Genomic DNA, 19,566 nt, shown 5'->3' with positions numbered 1-19,566 from the left:
CTTCGCTAACTGATATCACGTTTCTTCTCTTGATTCAATTAAGTGGAAATAAGCAAGCGACGAACGATTTCTTTATTTGTTTTTTAACCGTCAGGTTTAGGATAGAACAGCCAGTGTACATAAACATCATACGAGACCCAATAAACCGGTTTCTGTCCAACTACTTCTTCCGGCGATTCGGGGACTGGAGAGGCGAGCAGAACCACCTGATCCGAACTCCCGGGATGAAGGACGACGAGAGATATCTAGTGAGTCTTCGTTTTTCAAATTTTTTTTTAAATTTAGCTTTCATTTATGTTGTGTTTTACATTAAATCCATATATTTACAATATATTACGGTCAGTTCTATTTCCATAAGAGAATTCTTATGCTGGACGAAAAATAGTGGGCATTTACCTCCCTTAGACCTTCCAGAATGTTCTCTTTTCCTGAATTTAGCATCCTGTTACTCTTGAGCAAGTGATTCGCTTCCTGTTGATTTACACACCCTCCATGCCCAGCTTGTGCACCCCTGACTTTGATGTAATACAAGTATATTTATTACACCTTTTGTCCCATTGCCTAAGAAGCTGCAGAACTTTCAGGATCCGTTGGACGAACCATTGCAGAAGTTGCAGAAGCTGTTTCAGAATCCGGCGCATAAGTTGCTGAATCTGTTGCAGAAGTTGCGGAGGCTGTTTCAGAATTGGTTGCTCAATCTGCTGCAGAAGTTGCAGAAACCGTTTCGGAATCAGTTGCAGAAGTTGCTGAATCTGTTTGAAAGGAGTTACAGAGTCGGTTGCGTTAGTTGCCGAATCCTCTGGACGGCACTGCGCCTGTGTTAAGCCGAGCGCCGGACTGGGTTGACGGGGACGTTTTTGGTGCTGGAGACGGAGACGGGGTGCGATTAAGGAGGAGACCCCGTTTGGCGAGGGGGTGCGGTTAAGGAGGACGTGCCCGCCGCCCGGTGCCCCCCTCTCTGCCCGTCTCTGCCCAGCACCTCCGCTGGACCTCAGCCAGATCGCCGCACCAATCGCCTCTGCTCGCCAAACGGGGCTCGTTCCGCGCAACTGAGCGCCAGACATGAGAGCGGGCCGAAGCGGGATGTGGGCCTGCTCTCTCCCCAACCCCCCCCCCTCCCCTCCCCTCCCCTCCCACCTCCCCCTCCTCGTGTCCTATGATAACTATTTATGCCTAAAGTGATTAAGTGACACTCCATCAGTGTGTTCGTGGCAACAGCAACCACAAACACAAACAAAGGAAACAAGTACTCAAGTGAAACTTTTAAACTTTTGGTGTGTTTTGTTTTTTTGAAAATTATTTTTCAGATTTTTTGCCCTTGCATTCCTACATTAGGTTTTCAAGATGAGCTGAAGATTCTTCTGTCTCGTCTCAAACCTGTTTTGTCCCATTCAAACCAACGTGAGGCAGGGCAGGGCAGCGTCCTTTATGAATTTGTCCCCGATAAAATAAAATAACAGAAACTGTTTTTTTTTTTTAGCCAGCTAGGTCTGGGGCACACGTGTGCCGTCTTAGTGCATTACAGGGTAACACGACCCTATCTTTCTGTTCTGAAGCGTTGTTTACGACGCTGTTGCTTCAGAGTTTACAAACCTGGCGGCTAGGCTGTAATTTGGGCCGCCTGCAGCCTGAAGTGTTTGTAGCGCTATGTGGCGGTATGTTCTGATAAGGCGCTGTGGGAAGGGTCAGGCCTCCGCGCATAGTTTTGGGTGGCCTCCTCTGTAAATCATTACAACTGGCTCTGGAGCTGGGCTTAACCCTACACATCGGCATGCTTCTGGAATTCTCCCTCACACACACACACACACACACACACATGCACAGACCGACACATTAACACACATACGCACACGCACACACACCTATACATATACACACATACACAGGCGTACACACAAACACACACATGCACAGACCTATACATATACACACATACACAGGCGTACATACAAACACACACAGACACGTGCACACACATACACATATATACATATGCACACACACAAGCATACATATACGCTCATACACATGCACATGCATACATATATACACACTCACTAACACACACATATACACACACACACGCACGCATACACATTCATACACGCACACATTTAGACCCACATAAGCCGCGTTTCCACCGCAGGAACTATACCCCGGAACTAGGAACCTTTTGAGGAACTCAGTGCGTTTCCACCGCAGGAACTAGGGTCTAAATTTAGTTCTGGGGGCTTTGTTTTACCCCCCAAAACGTTCCTGCTCGGGGGGTAGTACTTTCTGAAAGTACAGGAACCTTTTGGGTGGAGCTTGCTGCGCTGAACATTTCTGATTGGTCGAGTACTCGTAGCGTTTGTGTTGTATTTATTTTCCGCCATTACCCGCCATGTTTGAAAATATGCAGCGCAAACCAATTAATTTTCATAATAACTTCAAATCAAACTTGTATGTTATGCGGCGCAGTAGCCTACTTTTGGTTATAACCTGTCAACGTCTTGGAATTATAACGTGTGCTCTTCTGTTCTTTTCTTGCTTTAGTATTCGTTTTATAAAATGCTAAGCATTCGTGCTGGGATAGCATATTACGTAGGCTACCAAAACATTCAAACGGATTAATTCGGTTGCTGAATATTTTCTTCCGGATTTTCTTTGTTAGCCCGTTGTAATTGACTCAAAACGTTTGATACAGTTATGTGAGGTATGCGGTAGTTCTGCACGATTAACATTGGTGATACAGTACAAGCAAACTGGAAATCACCTTCCGCACTTTTTATCCGGGTAAAATAACAGGTTAATTCTAGTAATCTTCCCTTTAGCTTTTTCAGACTGCCGTAATTTTACTCAATTTTACTGCCATTTTTCAATTCCACGAAAAGACCAGGAAGACTATGGACTCATTTATGGTGCATGGTTCGCATCTGGAGGGCACACGTCGCTGCTCGGCTAGCAGTAACTTCGAAGGAAAGCAAACGGTGGCTGTACCACTACTAATTTACATTTTCACGCAAGTCCGAGTTTTCGTTCTATTCTTGTCATTTTGCGATTAGCCTATATGGAATTGACGACGAGAAAGTAATAAAACAGCTAATTGTTTACAACGTGTGCATGTTTTCTGCTGTTAATGAATGTGTTTGAGAGGATATATGAAAATCAATAAATACAAAAGTAACCATATATAGTCATTGTTGGTAACCCGTTGTATATAAGTGGAATAAACCCCTCCGGGCTGTCCCGGTTATTAGAAAATAATGTAGGCTACTTCGGTGGTAGTATGGGGTTACAGAAGAACTCATATGACAGATGGACCGACGACAACGTCAGTGGGCTAATTTACCTAATCTTCGCGGTACTTTAGACCCCGGTGGAAACGCAGACAACCATTGGCTGAAGGAACCTTTTAGTTCCTGGTAAAGTAGTTCCTGGGACTGAAAGTTCCGGGTAATTTTGGTGGAAACGCGGCTATAGATCCGCACGTACGCTCACAGGCCCTGAGTGAATGTGTTTTCGGTTGGGATCTGATTCTGCTCTGTGTAATTAGGTTCTGTGAATGGGCCCAGGGGGGGTCGAGCATGTGAGGGGAGTTGGGTAAACATGAAGCACGTGAAGCCTTGCTCTACCCAAGGGCAGCAAGCCCCTCATTTCAGCCAGGGCGCTTCTCAGATCTCACTGTCGCCTGATTGGTCAGGAGAAGTTGTCTTAGGGAAGGGGGTTGGGGGGGCTTATAGAGGGGGTTAGAGGGAGTTTGTGGGGGGTAGAGGGGTTTAGAGGGAGTTTATGGAGGTGGGGGGGGGCGTAGAGGGGGTTATAGGGAGATTGTGGCGGTGGGGGGGAGGGGGCGGTAGAGGGGTGTAGAGGGAGTTTGTGGGGGTAGGTGCGGGAGGGAGTTTGTGGGGGTAGAGGGGGTTAGAGGGAGATTGTGTGGGTAGAGGGCATTAGAGGGAGTTTGAGGGGGGGAGGGGGCATCTCCAAGCCACGCTCAGGTCATCAATCCCCCCCTGTCCCAGATTGCTGTGACCCCCGACCGGGCCAGAGAGCGCCCTTAACCCCTGCGCCTGGCCCGTAACAGGCCTGTGCCTCAGTAAGAGTCCTCCATCAGCGAGCTGCTCCCTCTGCTCCCTCTGCTCCCCCAGGTGTGTCAGTTACTGAGCTGCTCTCTCTGCTCCCCCAGGTGCGTCAGTTACTTTGTTACTTAAGCCGCGTTTCCACCGAAATTACCCAGAACTTTCAGTCCCAGGAACTACTTTACCAGGAACTAAAAGGTTCCTTCAGCCAATGGTTGTCTGCGTTTCCACCGGGGTCTAAAGTACCGCGAAGATTAGGTAAATTAGCCCACTGACGTTGTCGTCGGTCCATCTGTCATATGAGTTCTTCTGTAACCCCATACTACCACCGAAGTAGCCTACATTATTTTCTAATAACCGGGACAGCCCGGAGGGGTTTATTCCACTTATATACAACGGGTTACCAACAATGACTATATATGGTTACTTTTGTATTTATTGATTTTCATATATCCTCTCAAACACATTCATTAACAGCAGAAAACATGCACACGTTGTAAACAATTAGCTGTTTTATTACTTTCTCGTCGTCAATTCCATATAGGCTAATCGCAAAATGACAAGAATAGAACGAAAACTCGGACTTGCGTGAAAATGTAAATTAGTAGTGGTACAGCCACCGTTTGCTTTCCTTCGAAGTTACTGCTAGCCGAGCAGCGACGTGTGCCCTCCAGATGCGAACCATGCACCATAAATAGCCGCGTTTCCACCGCAGGAACTATACCCCGGAACTAGGAACCTTTTGAGGAACTCAGTGCGTTTCCACCGCAGGAACTAGGGTCTAAATTTAGTTCTGGGGGCTTTGTTTTACCCCCCAAAACGTTCCTGCTCGAGGGGTAGTACTTTCCGAAAGTACAGGAACCTTTTGGGTGGAGCTTGCAGCGCTGAACATTTCTGATTGGTCGAGTACTCGCAACATTTGTGTTGTATTTATTTTCCGCCATTACCCGCCATGTTTGAAAATATGCAGCGGCAAACCAATTTATTTTCATAATAACTTCAAATCAAACTTGTATGTTATGCGGCGCAGTAGCCTACTTTTGGTTATAGCCTGTCAACGTCTTGGAATTATAACGTGTGCTCTTCTGTTCTTTTCTTGCTTTAGTATTCGTTTTATAAAATGCTAAGCATTCGTGCTGGGACAGCATATTACGTAGGCTACCAAAACATTCAAACGGATTAATTCGGTTGCTGAATATTTTCTTCCGGATTTTCTTTGTTAGCCCGTTGTAATTGACTCAAAACGTTTGATACAGTTATGTGAGGTATGCGGTAGTTCTGCGTAATTAACATTGGTGATACAGTACAAGCAAACTGGAAATCGCCTTCCGCACTTTTTGTCCGGGTAAAATAACAGGTTAATTCTAGTAATCTTCCCTAGCTTTTTCAGACTGCCGTAATTTTACTCAATTTTAGTCTTTTCGTGGAATTGAAAAATGGCAGTAAAATTGAGTAAAATTACGGCAGTCTGAAAAAGCTAAAGGGAAGATTACTAGAATTAACCTGTTATTTTACCCGGATAAAAAGTGCGGAAGGTGATTTCCAGTTTGCTTGTACTGTATCACCAATGTTAATTATGCAGAACTACCGCATACCTCACATAACTGTATCAAACGTTTTGAGTCAATTACAACGGGCTAACAAAGAAAATCCGGAAGAAAATATTCAGCAACCGAATTAATCAGTTTGAATGTTTTGGTAGCCTACGTAATATGCTGTCCCAGCACGAATGCTTAGCATTTTATAAAACGAATACTAAAGCAAGAAAATAACAGAAGAGCACACGTTATAATTCCAGTAGTAGGCTACTGCGCCGCATAACATACAAGTTTGATTTAAGTTATTATGAAAATAAATTGGTTTGCGCTGCATATTTTCAAACATGGCGGGTAATGGCGGAAAATAAATACAACACAAACGCTACGAGTACTCGACCAATCAGAAATGTTCAGCGCTGCAAGCTCCACCCAAAAGGTTCCTGTACTTTCGGAAAGTACTACCCCCCGAGCAGGAACGTTTTGGGGGGTAAAACAAAGCCCCCAGAACTAAATTTAGACCCTAGTTCCTGCGGTGGAAACGCACTGAGTTCCTCAAAAGGTTCCTAGTTCCGGGGTATAGTTCCTGCGGTGGAAACGCGGCTTATGTGGGTCTAAATGTGTGCGTGTATGAATGTGTATGCGTGCGTGTGTGTGTGTATATGTGTGTGTTAGTGAGTGTGTATATATGTATGCATGTGCATGTGTATGAGCGTATATGTATGCTTGTGTGTGTGCATATGTATATATGTGTATGTGTGTGCACGTGTCTGTGTGTGTTTGTATGTACGCCTGTGTATGTGTGTATATGTATAGGTCTGTGCATGTGTGTGTTTGTGTGTACGCCTGTTAGACCCTAGTTCCTGCGGTGGAAACGCACTGAGTTCCTCAAAAGGTTCCTAGTTCCGGGGTATAGTTCCTGCGGTGGAAACGCGGCTTTAGTTACGCGTTCCTGCGGCCTTGTCGCAGTCTCCACCGTCTCCGTTGTACCCTTTTTTCTTTTCTTTTTTCTCTTCGCTCGGCAGAGTCAAAACATCTGGCTGTGACTCACGCTGTGACCCACAGTTTCAGAATTAGCCTGGCGGGCGGAGCCTCTGCTTATGTTAGCCCGACGGCTCTGGTGTTCAGGCCGTTGTGCGGGAAAGAGAGACAGAGGGGTCTGGGGACTGGGGATGGGGGGGGGTGGGGGCTGGGGTTTGGGGAGGGGGGATGGGGGGGAGTGGGCGAGCAGGGACTGGGGTTGGGGGTGGGGTGTGGGGGGGGGGGGGTTGCGAGCAGGAACTGGGGGGGTGGGGTGAGGGGGGGGGGGGACCGTTTCAGGAAATTGCATTGGGAGGTGGCAGGCGGCCCATCTGTTGCCTCAGGCGCACAGGACAGGGCCCCGGCCCCTGTTTGCATAGCTGCGCCGGCTTTGCCTCCTACCTGCGGGCGTGGCGGGCCCGGGTTCGAGCGGGAAAAACGCCGCTGCTCGCCGGATGAGAGGAGGGGTGAGCCGTGCCAGCGTCCCGCCGTCCCGCGGCGTCCTTTGGGAGGGGGCGGAGTCTCGGCACAGAGGGGAGGGGAGATGTTTCCGTGCCGGCGAGGGGAATGAGGGGGATACCTTAACGGAGGAAGAGGAGGAAGAGGAGGAGGAGGAGGAGGAGTGTTCTCCTCTGACCTTGCAGACTAACCCATGCCCTGATCAAGACCACCATACCGTATGGCCTCAATGCCTTGGCGAGCGGTTTTAATCTTTTCCAGTCAGGAGCTGCTGTGTTCATTTAAGGCTTTTTTAATCTTTTACAGAAGGACTTCCCCGAATTTTTTTAAAGAAACATTGTCCAGATACTTGCCCCAAGTTTTACAGATGGGTGGCCAATGTTTTACACATGGATGTGTTGTGTTTTTGTCGGAAAATAACCCTCATGTGTGCACATTTTTCTGTGTGTGTTTTAATTGATCTTTGATTTTTTTTTATCTGGATCAAAAATGTTAATCATCATCGGATTCCAGAGCCTGGATGTGGTTATTTGGGAATGGTGCGGAAAACCGGGGCGATTTTTTAATAATAGTCTCCTTTGACTGTCTTGTATGGATTTTGTGTTTGTAAATTAAGAGTCGACATGTTCCTGGCCATCTCCTAGGTGAAGGCCCCAAGGTGTTTTATTGCCTATAGAAATATGACGAATCCCATATGCTAGGTTACTAAGTTTTGTTTGGTATTGTCAGTTGTACGATTTGGGAACAAACAGCGTGCACTGGCTTTGACATGGCTGAGATATGGCCGAGATTTTATCGAGACAATTTTTTTAATAGGCCAGAGGGGTCCTCGGGGCCTCGCGAGGTCTCTGGGCTTTGCTTAACCTTTGGGTGGCAGGCCAGCCATGGCCGTTAAACATGACGAACGGCCGCTTCCAAGAAAAAGCCCCGACGCTCTTCCCTATATCAGCCAGCGACTCAGCCGAAGCAAACAGGCCACTCTTTATTTACTGCGAGCCTCTTGTTCGCGGTGTAAAACGTGAGCGCGCGGGGCGGGGAAGGGTTTCGATTTCGGCCTTTAATGGGGTGTTTCGCTTCCCTTTGGATCGAGGCCGCCGGCCCGTTTGAAAACCTGATGCTGTCCGACGCGTCGGAGGTGAAGCCCCCCCCCGCCAACTCCGCCAACTTTTTTCGTTAATTTAAACGTTTGGATTTTTATTCATGGCACTGCTGTTGTCTTAGCTTTTATTGTGGCCGCCCCCCTGCCTTATTTCGGTTAGCAGGAAGACGTGGTTTATCATTGCTTTTCATACTGCTGTTCTGATTGCGCTGTGCTTTTATCGCAAATATATAAATTGGAATGTTCGTAACTGAACATTCTTAATGCTGATGTCACAATCACCGCTGGTAAGTGAAAGCGACGGAGTTCCAGAACACTGACTTTCGAAAAAGAACATTCCAGAAAACCTTCTCTTCTGAGGGTTAGCGAACGCAGGCATGGGCTTGGTCTCGTCGTCCTTGGCCAGAGATAACAGTCTCTCTGCAGACCTCTCTCTGACCTCCCGGCTGGCTTTGTTTGGGGGACATGGAGGCCAAACAAATCCTTTTTTTTTTGTAAATAGCTGTGAGAGTAGACGCTACCAATTGAGTAATATTTCTCATTTACTAATGTTCAATATTTTTCTTTTACCGACATTGTAATCTGTGCAGGCAAGAATTAAGTGTGTTTACCAGATATTTCTTCATCATATACACAGTATTACGGGCTGTTCTGGGCTCTTGGACAATCTTGCTTGTATATAGAAGCAACGTGATTAACTTTGATTGTACGCTAATTGCTGCTATGGCTGAATAAGCTTTTAATAATAAGAACAGAGATTTTGGGGAGGTTTTTTACCTGCCAATAAATGCCTGCTGGTTCTCTACCACAACAAAAAAGTCTTAGAAAACCCCAGCGGGTGGTGTGGGTGGTTAATTGGTTAATCCAAGCGATCTGTTTCCAGTTTCTTTTTCTCAGTAACAGTTAAATCCCTCCCCTGCATTCCATGTACTGGCCCCTAGACAATCAGGGAATCTATGGTGGGGGGGGGGGGGGGGGTGGGGTGTTTGCTGTGAGCTGCCATTTTCCTTGTTATTGCTTTATATTTGTATATTGCTGTTGCTGTCGGTATTGTATAGACATTTTGTTGTATAGGAGTTGTTAGTGCTTAAAACAGTTTGAGTATGTGGTTTCAACCTAAGGCTTGGATTTGAGCTCATCTGTGGAACTTTAATCAGACGTGTGTAAAGTTAGACCCCTTTGCACTCTGCCCTGCATGCCGGCGTCTTTGGTTAATCGGTCAGGGGTCTCGTCTGTGTAATGATGCCTGGTTGAGCATCGCTTCAGACGGGTAGGAAACGAAAGAAGGCGATCGGTTCCATCTCGATGTGCTGCTGGTGTCGGAGGCTCAGTGTGGCTGAGGTCACGCTGCAGTGTTTTGTTTGACGCGATGCAGGTGAGAACGGCCCGATGTCCTCTCCGCTCTCATGACCGTATCGCAGTTTTTAAAGAGCTGTGTACTTTCTCGCAGGATGTGGTTTTGTGTTTCTGCATCTTTTCTGGGATGACAACCAGAAGATGAGATGTGCTTTTCACCAACTTTTTTTGGGGGGGTATGGGGGTTTGGGTGGGCTAAACATGGTTCACATCTGCCCCCTAGTGGCACCAGTGTGCAAATCCATTTGGGCAATGATTTTGGGTTAAGAAGCTGTTCGCATATTTGGCATAAGGTCATTAGTCTTCAAGCCAGTGGAATAATCCTCCCTGATGATGTAAACAGTCTCATGATGATGATTGGTTTATACGAGGATACTCGTGTATCTTAATTATCATTGTATTCTCAGTGTTTGTTTTGGAAATTTAAAGGCTCCAGTAATTTCTTTAAATCCTCCTTGATTTGTGTGGTTTGCTTCATATTGAAGTTAAATAAAGTTTCTTTTGATGTCTATTGATCTGTTGTCTACCTCATTATAAGATAAAATAAGCCAGCAGTCCACATGTACATGCAGAGAGCAGTGAAATATCTGTGAGGTCCCACGTACTAAAGAATGGTGCTGTTATCCATTATTGTGACTGATTTGAAAAGCATCTGTGTGTAACATCAACAGAAAGACCTTGGTCTTACACCCTGGCCATTTGTCATCTCCCCACTCTGTTTATTTAACGTCTGAAAATAAACTACATCAGTTTACGAGAAAATAATGTGGGGGGGGGGAGGTCATCAAACCGAAAGTGAAAGCGAGCTCACAGATATTTTCAGGACCGGTCTCTCCCTCCTTTCCCTTCCTCTGTTTAAGCAGAAGAGAGGTTCAGTTACACTTCTTCTCTCGGTAGTTAAGTCAGCCAGGTTCACTTTGGCATTTGGGAAGGGGGGGGGGGAGAGGGAGAGGGGAGGGAGGGGGTTGGAATCGTGTTCTACCTGCAGGGTTAAAGGACAAGAGGCCAGGTGTAAGAATGTCAATATTTCTGTAAGGATTGCATGACATCCCCCCCCAGGCCAGGATTTAACAGGATTTTTTTTATGGACCCCCCTGCTTCATTGCAGCAACCTCCCCCCCCTTCCGTGTGGTTGCCTGTTAAGGGCCGTCTCAAATATTTCCTTTTTCTTGCGCAGGACATCAATGTGTGCATCCTTGAGAATTACCCAGAATGCTCCAATCCTCGCCTCTTCTACATCATCCCCTATTTCTGCGGGCAACACCCCCAGTGCAGGTAAGACTCACCTCCTGTGTCTGTGGCCACACCCAGTTCAGGTATACCTCACCTCCTGTGTCTGTGGCCACACCCAGTTCTGATAGGAATTTCCTCCTGTGGTAAATTGGTAAAATAACAAGCGTGCTATGTTAGAAACTGGTCAGTTATATTAATGAGGGCTACACTCAGTCAGTGTGCACTAGTCAGCTTATAGAGAGTCCATAGCGGCTCTGGCCTTGGCTCTGTGAACGGGTCAGAGCGTCAGGCTCGTCCCTGACGACGCGCTCACTGTCTTCCGCCCAGGGAGCCTGGCCTGTGGGCGCTCGAGCGGGCCAAGCAGAACGTTCTGGAGAACTTCCTCCTGGTGGGGGTCCTGGAGGAGCTGGAGGACGTCCTCCTCCTGCTGGAGCGCCTGTTACCTCACTTCTTCACCGACGTCCTCAGCATCTACAAGAGCCCAGGTGCGGCCTTCTCCCCCCAAAATCCCCACGTACCCCTGCGGTAGTCTTAAACTAAAAACCTTCTGTCTCGCCACGGCAGTCTGAAACTCACAACCTTCTGTTCCGACACAGCGGTCATAAACTCACAACCCTCTGTCCTGCCATGGCGGTCATAAACTCACAACCCTCTGTCCTGCCATGGCGGTCATAAACTCACAACCCTCTGTGCTGCCATGGCGGTCTGAAACTCACAACCCTCTGTCCCGCCAGTTTGTTTACCAGCAGAGTACATCCACGGAGTTGTTGAGTGTACTGCACTTCTCTCGTATCAGAGTGTGAACCTGACCAGGCTAATTAGTACCCTAAGGTTAGCGGGGGCTCAGAGTGTGAGAGTGTAAGTGTGAGTGAGAGAGAGTGAGAGGAGTGAGAGAGAGCATGAGAGAGAGTGAGAGAGAGTGAGAGAGAGCATGAGAGAGAGCGTGAGTGAGAGAGAGTGAGAGTGTGAGACCTTGAGCACATACAAGTCATTATAGCACATACAAAACAAATAACAACCAATGATTGGTGGAAAACAAATACCCTTACCCAATCACTGGTCATGTTATTGGTTTTGCGTGACCCTTAATGTTGAGTGGTAGCACTTGGAAGCTGGTCTATTGCTGAAGGAGGTCAGGTGACCGTGAGACGGTGGGAACAGCAGCACAGATTAAATCCACACCTACAGGCACTGGGCTTAAGGACGACCATGTGTCAGTCACGTTGTCGCGGTGACTTAGAATGCAAAACCAAGTCTCCTGCGAAAGGCCTCTGTGTGGACCTTGTGTGTACGTTATTTAAAATTGCCGAAAAGGAACCCATTTATGTGTAGGGATTGGGATTTCATTTGATTTGTTCAAACATTATGCATTAGTACTTTTTCTGATTCGTTCTTTGCTTTTGTTGGAGTCTGTTCCAATTCTCAGAAGTTGTCTGCAGTTTTACTTTAGTTGTAGTCATTTCCAGTTCTAAGGAGATTTCCCCAGTGTTACTTTAGTTGTAGTCAATTCCAATTCTAAGGAGTTTTCCCCAGTGTTACTTTAGTTGTAGTCATTTCCAATTCTAAGGAGTTTTCCCCAGTGTTACTTTAGTTGTAGTCATTTCCAATTCTAAGGAGTTTTCCCCAGTGTTACTTTAGTTGTAGTCATTTCCAATTCTAAGGAGTTTTCCCCAGTGTCACTTTAGTTGTAGTCATTTCCAGTTCTAAGGAGATTTCCCCAGTGTTACTTTAGTTGTAGTCAATTCCAATTCTAAGGAGTTTTCCCCAGTGTCACTTTAGTTGTAGTCATTTCCAATTCTAAGGAGTTTTCCCCAGTGTTACTTTAGTTGTAGTCATTTCCAATTCTAAGGAGTTTTCCCCAGTGTTACTTTAGTTGTAGTCATTTCCAATTCTAAGGAGTTTTCCCCAGTGTCACTTTAGTTGTAGTCATTTCCAGTTCTAAGGAGATTTCCCCAGTGTTACTTTAGTTGTAGTCATTTCCAATTCTAAGGAGTTTTCCCCAGTGTTACTTTAGTTGTAATCATTTCCAATTCTAAGGAATTTATCCCCAGTGTTACTTTAGTTGTAGTCAATTCCAATTCTAAGGAGTTTTTTGCTGTGTTGGTTACAGAACTACTTCATGGCAGGAGTCGCATCGCATGCTCTAAGTGAGCCAGTGCATTCTGGGATTGACAGCGCGTGACCGCTGAAAATAGTGGTTCACTTGCCTGTCATCAGATTAGGGAGAAAAAAATTAAAATCCGTCTTCTACAAAACAAAACAAAACGTGGAACTTATTTTATCCACGCACTCGGTCTGCGCGCACTAGAGGGAGCCGTGAACTCTGTTTGAACCGTGGGGGCGCGGGGGTGGGGGGCGTGCTGAGTTTTTCGGAAGGCCGTGTGGTGATCCAGAACTCCAGAGCCGCAGAACGGGTGGGGGGGGGGAGCTTTGCTTTGCTGGCGCTCGTCACTTTTTTTTTGGTTTTTTTTTGCATGAGGCCTGTTCAGATGGGCGGGGCTGTGACTGTAACAGCTTCTGGCTCCAGAACCGCACATTCACATTCTCATTTAGGCTCTTATTCAGAGAGCCGTGCGCCCTTTTACTCTGTATTTTTAATTTATTTTTTTTTAATGTATTTTCTGGAATTAAACCAGAAACTGTGTGTCCGGAGACACGATTGATAAATTTATTTCAGTAAGAAATTTCAGGTTGATTAAAAATTCATTAGGAAATCCATTGACTTTTTAAATACCTTTTTGATACACATACAGTTAATTTCTACTACTGAAGTGCGGTACAGTTAGAGTTCCCCCGTCTTGGATTCAAACCTGCAACCAGCATTTCTGGAAGCCCAGCTCTCTAACCATTATGCACAGCTTAGATTTATTTATTTGTTTATTTATTTGCATACATACAATTTTTTTTGTAGGGATGAATACTTACTGAATCAATTCAGACCAATTACATCACTGAAGTGTACATTGGTAATGTCCCATCTGGGAATTGAACCAGTGACCTGTTAAGCTGAAAGCCCACCTTCCTGACCCAATTGCACTATAGCATTGCATTCCTGTGTGTAACCCCCCTCTCCCTCTCCCCCCCCCCCCCCCCCTTAATTCGGGCAGATTACAGGAAGATGGGGAACATGACGGGGACGGTGCGCAAGCAGACCCCCTCTCTGGAGGCGCTGCAGACCCTCTACCAGCGCATGCGGTACGAGTACGACTTCTACAACTTCGTCCGGGAGCAGTTCCACCTCACCAAGAGGAAGATCGGCCTGAAGTCGGCCTCCCGGCCCACCCACCAGCCCAACTTCCTGCTCAACCTGGCCCTGAAGACCCAGGAGCCCCTGGAGGAGGACGAGGAGGAGGAGCAGGAGCCCGAGGACGACGTGGAGGACGCCAACAGCTGGTTGGCGCAGCCCTGATGGTCTCCGTGGAGACGGGCGAGCTCGTGGGCGGGGCTTAACGGGGAAAGGGGGAGGGGCTCCGCTCCAGGTTTCAGCATTCCCACCAGTCGCTTGGGGGTGTGTGGATGACGATGACATCCGTGTTTTTACGGGTGGCCGTGCCTACCCAGCGAGGACACAAGCGTGTGCTTATCATGTGCCAAGAGCTCAGAGCATTCAGAAATTTTTTATTTTTTTTGTTTTTAAAAGTTTTTGTTTTTTTTCTTTGCTCAGTCCGGGAGACTGGCGTGTCCGAACCCTTCTGGCCCCGGGTGGCCCCGGAAGCCGCCGTCGTCCGTAGAAACCCGTCTGTCGATGGACGTAAAGCGCCGTAAGGGCCAGCCGGGAGAGCACTTGAAAAGTCGCCACAGGAATGGCGGTCTGGGGGTCGCTGTCCCAGTCGCAGCATAGCCCATGGGTCCCACCCGCCCGCCCACCCACCTGACCCCCTGACTCTGTCTGCCGCGTTAACCCCGTCTTTGCCAGAAGTTTGCGTCGCCTTAATGCAAAAAGCCAGAGGTTTGGTCGCCTCACAGATCGAACCAGATCGAACCAGATCGAACCAGATCTCTCGAGCACTCTTCCGGATCTGAAAGCCTTACTCTGAGTTGTGTTTAGTAGCGTTTGAACATCCACTGCTGAGTGTAATGTCGCCCTGTAGAGATGGACAGAAGAGCCCGATGTTGCTAGCTCCCGGCGCTGGAAGCTTTGCCCTGCGACTCGGCCGGCCAATCGTAGCTCTTTGTTCACAGCTGGGAATGCCAGGAGTCGCTGTTTTAAATCTGCGGCCCTGCCCCACCGCTTCCCGCTGCCGTAGAGACATCTATTCCACACATCTGTCATCTCTTCTCCTTGGTCCGGTCTTTGATTTAGGGGTACTGTGGGAAACGGAACATCAGTGTACAAAAGGGTTATCAGCACTGGTCTCTCTCTGTGTGATTGGCTCCGCCTCCCCCAGGTGGGGCGGGGTGTCACGGTCATTAAAACGCAAGCCAATGACATTTCAACACCAAAACTAACAGTGCTGTATTCTGTATTGCGTCCCTGTGCGTGACTTGTGACATCATAATGGAGGGCCGGTGAGCTGCAAACAGGGGACGCACATTTAACCCTTTGAAGAGTAGGCTTTTCAGAATGTTTTTTTTTTTTTTTTCTTTTTCAAAAGTTGTCAGTGTTCTAGAACTGAGTTCTTTTATTTGCCAGTAGTGATTGTGACATCAGCATTGGAATGTTCGGTTAAGAACATTCTAATTGCGTATTTGTGAACTTACACCGTTAAAGGGTTAAACCGATATCAGTCCTGCATCTGTGCGTTTCATCAGCTGATAAGCTTACCGATTTTAACGTGGAGCGCCCCTCGTGCAGCTGACTCCTAATCTATTTACTTTGTGTCGTCTTATGATCCAAATGTGCACTCCAAATCAAATCATTGTGATTTTAACAAATTAAAAAATGAGTACCTTAAATAATGATATTTTATTAAAACAAAGAGACAGATGTATATTTTTTACTTAGAAACCTATTTTGTTTTTGGTTTTGTTTAGTTTTTTAGTTTTTTTTCATCATTTCAACATCACTAAAAATGATTTTGCGTGTAACCAGGGTCGGCATGGTTACGGTATCAAATGAAGTTTTCTCTGTTCCCTGTTTGTGTTTCACAGAACGTCATTCAGACGCAGGTACCTGTAATACACTTCTGTTCTTGTGTACCAGTGTTTGTACTGGTAATATGCCAATACTGTGGCTGTCTTAGCTGGCTCACAGTGCCTCACTGTCTCTAGAGGTGAATCTGCCAATCACAGTAAACCGGACAGTATTTGAAAAGGATTTGCAGGTTTGATCAGCGGTTGGGAAATGTTGTCTTTAAACATAAATTCAGGATAATCAGGAACAAGTTCACCAAAATATGAATTCAGAGAATTCAACGTTGAATGTTCTTCCATTTTAACTTGCAGAATAGAGGGAGGGTTCTAACAGTCTTCTGACCATGAGACGTTTTTTGAGATCTGTTGAAACATTACTGTACAGTAATTGGGGTTTGGTTCCATTGCATTTTTTTGTTGTCGTCATTGTTGTTGTTGTTTCTGTTGTGCTTTCTCAAATGGAGCACAAATGTTGTTGTGCCGTTGCGGTTCAAAGCTTTTCCATAAACGAAACCAGTCTTTTACTTCAAAAAAAAAAAAAAGAAGCCCAGTCTGTGTGCTTGACACCAAGCAAATCTAAGAACGGTAATTTTCCAAACCTAGTCTAACAAAACTGTCAGCCAAGGGTTTACTGCTTGATCGTTATTTGGATCTGACTGAGGCTCCTAATCTGTAACATACTTGTAAACTTCAGAAGGCAGAACCCTCCAGATGTTTGTTCAGCGTCGAAACCCTTTTCCCGTGCCTCGTCATCCCCAGTACAAATTTGTCTTTAAAAGAAGTTGGCACATAATATTACGTAGTATAAATGTTATAATCTGGTGTAACTTCACTCGTCATACTCACATGCCAGTTTAATATACAGCTTTTTGTATTTAAAAAAGAGTGTACTGTGTTCCGAATGATCTTTTTTGACGGTTTAATTTATTATATGTGTATACGTCGCATTCCAGATGTTTTTTCTCAGGAAAAAAAAGGTGTTTTTAGAGAGAATTTGTGCTTCAGCATTTGGCATCTAACAGTTATCAAGTACTTTGTTATTAGCATTTATCAGAGTTTTAAGTACCTAAATAAACGTTTGAACTGCCTAAATGCCTGCTTTGTTGAGGAACCTTTTGGGTTTTTTTTTTTTTTTTTGTTTTGGTTTTTTTTTTCGAAATGGAACCATCTGTTGTCTTGGACAGCTTTTGAAATAAATACCTTCTAACAAAATTAACTCTTGAGTTTATCACACTACGGTTTCTTTTTTTGGTGAAAAAACGCAATGAAAAGGTAGGCTACATCTTTTACTATTTTATGTGTTTTTTCTGAAGATCATATGTGAAATTCATTTCAGTGGTTGGGAACCTGTGGAAATATATGTGTATAGAAATAAGGAGAGTTTGAAATTCTCAAAGAAATCACAGCTAAATAAAAATGTTTTTGCCGAATGGTGCATGTACGCCTGATCACCAGTAGAGGGCACACTCTTCCATGCTTCTGATCAGTGCACTGCACTCCCAACCTTGCTGTGATGCAACCTGGGTGGGTTTGGGAGAGCTGGTCTCTCATCCAACCCTTACTCATCGACTCGTGCGATTTGTTGAGGACAGTCCCGCCTTCCGAAGCTCCGGATTGGACTAGGGGAGGTCTGATGTCACAGGGTGGGAGTTTGACTTTTAGCCCCGCCCTCCTGCAGCCTGTAGACAGACAGGTTGTGCCACTGCTCAGGATCGCATGTTAGCGACAGTCTGTGGTGGTGAAACCACAGGAATGGTAATGACTGTGCTGAGAACATAGTGTTACAATATAGTGCATGGCTGAAGAAAAGCCTTTGACTCTTAACTCGCCTGTTAGGTCTTTGACTTTGTCGTTGTGGAAACATCCATAAATTTCAGACTTTCAGCATGAGACTTCATGACATCAATCAAAAATGTGGATATGAATGTGCAGAACTGGTTATTAACAATTTATGATGTTTTCATAAAGTTAATACTCCGTTTGGGTACAAAGAATTGGTACTGTTCTGGGTCATTACATTACATTACAGGCATTACATTACATACAGGGGCGACATAGCTCAGGAGGTAAGACCGATTGTCTGGCAGTCGAAGGGTTGCCGGTTCAAACCCCGCCCTGGGCATGTCGAAGTGTCCTTGAGCAAGACACCTAACCCCTAACCCCTAACTGCTCAGGCGAATGAGAGGCATCAATTGTAAAGCGCTTTGGATAAAAGCGCTATATAAATGCAGTCCATTTACCATTTACCATTTAGCAGACGCTCTTATCCAGAGCAACGTACAACAAGTGCATCAGTTCAAGGTGCAGAGGTGCAGAAAAACACACTAGAGTGAAGTAAAGATCGTAGTGCCCGAAGTGACCACATAGATCAGGACTCTGGAGGGTAACCTGTTCAGCAAACAACGAACAATCCTGCGAAGTACAAAACTAGCACTGAAATCACATTTGCCTAATCAGAATCAGACAAAACAATCCTGCCAAACTAACGTGATCGCATTAGCTTAACTAGGTACATTGAGCTAAACTAGAGGCTAGGGAGGGGTGGGGAGAGGTGCAGCCTGAAGAGAGAAGTCATGTTTGACCCCTTGGTACAGAATGGTAATTGAAAGTGCAGGAACAGTGTAGAAGTTTATGACTGTATGGTTTTACACACACATACACACACACTGTTCGTGTGGGACTACAACTTAACATAAGAAAAACAAACTGGCTGTTGTTAGGCAGGGCTGTACAGTGCTTGTCTTTTACAGTACCATTGATGTGTGTCTGCATACGATGCACTTGTCTTCTGGACTGCAGTCCATTGGACTGAGATGGACCCAGGATGGAACTGTGGGAAGGGTGTTCCCTGAGGTGTTTAGAAAACCTCTTGTGACTCCTTACCCCCCCCTGGAGCCACAGCACGGAGAAGTAAGCCGTAGGTAAGTGACACACCTGCCCGTCTAAGACTGCGAAACCAGCACAACTGGCTGCACTTGCAATGAAAGCACACCTGCCAATCACACTCACCGACCCTCCAGGTCACTCAGGTGCAGTAAGGATAGATCACTGGCTGCAAACCCATCGGTCTCTCCATCCATCCGTCCGTCCGTCCATCCCTCCCTCCCTCCATCCATCCACCCATCTATCCATCCATTCATGTGCCACCCGGCCCCGCCCATCACCTGAGCCACATTATAAACCCTGTAAAACTGACTGACACGTTGGTCACCAGTCGGCACCCTGAGCCGACCAGAGGAGGATGGGTTTCCCCCTGGAGCCTGGTTCCTTCCGAGATTTCTTCCCATCTGCCACAGGGAGTTTTTGCCTCCCCACTGTTGCCTTAGGCTTGCTCCTGTGGGGGTTTAGGCCAGGGTTGTCTGTGAAGCGTATTGTGACAGCTGCTGTAAAATACGCTATACAAATAAAATTAGATCGATTGATTGATAACTGATGTAACTGATCCAGGAACCTAAGACCGGGGTTAAGCCTGCTAGGTCACCATGTTAGTCTTGCACCCCACCCCACCGGTCAGGGTGACATCTTTTGTCCACACCCACCCTCAAAATCCAAGCCCCACCTCCGACACTCTTGTGACATTTTAGTAGTTTCTCTTACCAACACGGACACCAAAAATAAATGCGGACTGTCTGCTACCATCCATCCGTTCAGTGTGTAGTTTAATATATTGCTGACAGCACTTTAGGAAGCATGCAAGTTCAAATGAGGTCAAGTGTCTTAAGACGTATCTGGC

General features: G+C 46.2%; 1 protein-coding gene and 1 long non-coding RNA gene across 3 annotated transcripts in view; both read left to right on the top strand.

The window, feature by feature from the left end:
• usta (uronyl 2-sulfotransferase a) overlaps nt 1-14,586 on the top strand; it is a 71,472-nt gene extending 56,886 nt beyond the window's left edge. For both annotated transcript variants that reach the window (XM_064340461.1, XM_064340462.1), the window contains 4 exons: nt 95-248; nt 10,705-10,802; nt 11,088-11,245; nt 13,868-14,586. In XM_064340461.1, the coding sequence (XP_064196531.1) occupies nt 95-248; nt 10,705-10,802; nt 11,088-11,245; nt 13,868-14,169 (712 nt within the window). In that variant the 3' untranslated portion in view covers nt 14,170-14,586. The remainder of the gene's footprint in view (nt 1-94; nt 249-10,704; nt 10,803-11,087; nt 11,246-13,867) is intronic.
• A 26-nt stretch (nt 14,587-14,612) lies between these two features.
• On the top strand, nt 14,613-17,049 carry LOC135257593 (uncharacterized). The gene is made up of 2 exons (XR_010330678.1): nt 14,613-14,678; nt 14,710-17,049. It is a non-coding gene; the product is annotated as an uncharacterized LOC135257593 (long non-coding RNA).
• Nucleotides 17,050-19,566: the final 2,517 nt, after the last annotated feature.

This window comes from Anguilla rostrata, chromosome 6 (genome assembly GCF_018555375.3).
Source record: "Anguilla rostrata isolate EN2019 chromosome 6, ASM1855537v3, whole genome shotgun sequence".
NCBI classification, from domain to species: Eukaryota; Metazoa; Chordata; class Actinopteri; order Anguilliformes; family Anguillidae; genus Anguilla; species Anguilla rostrata.
This window is presented reverse-complemented; position numbering and strand designations above follow the sequence as displayed.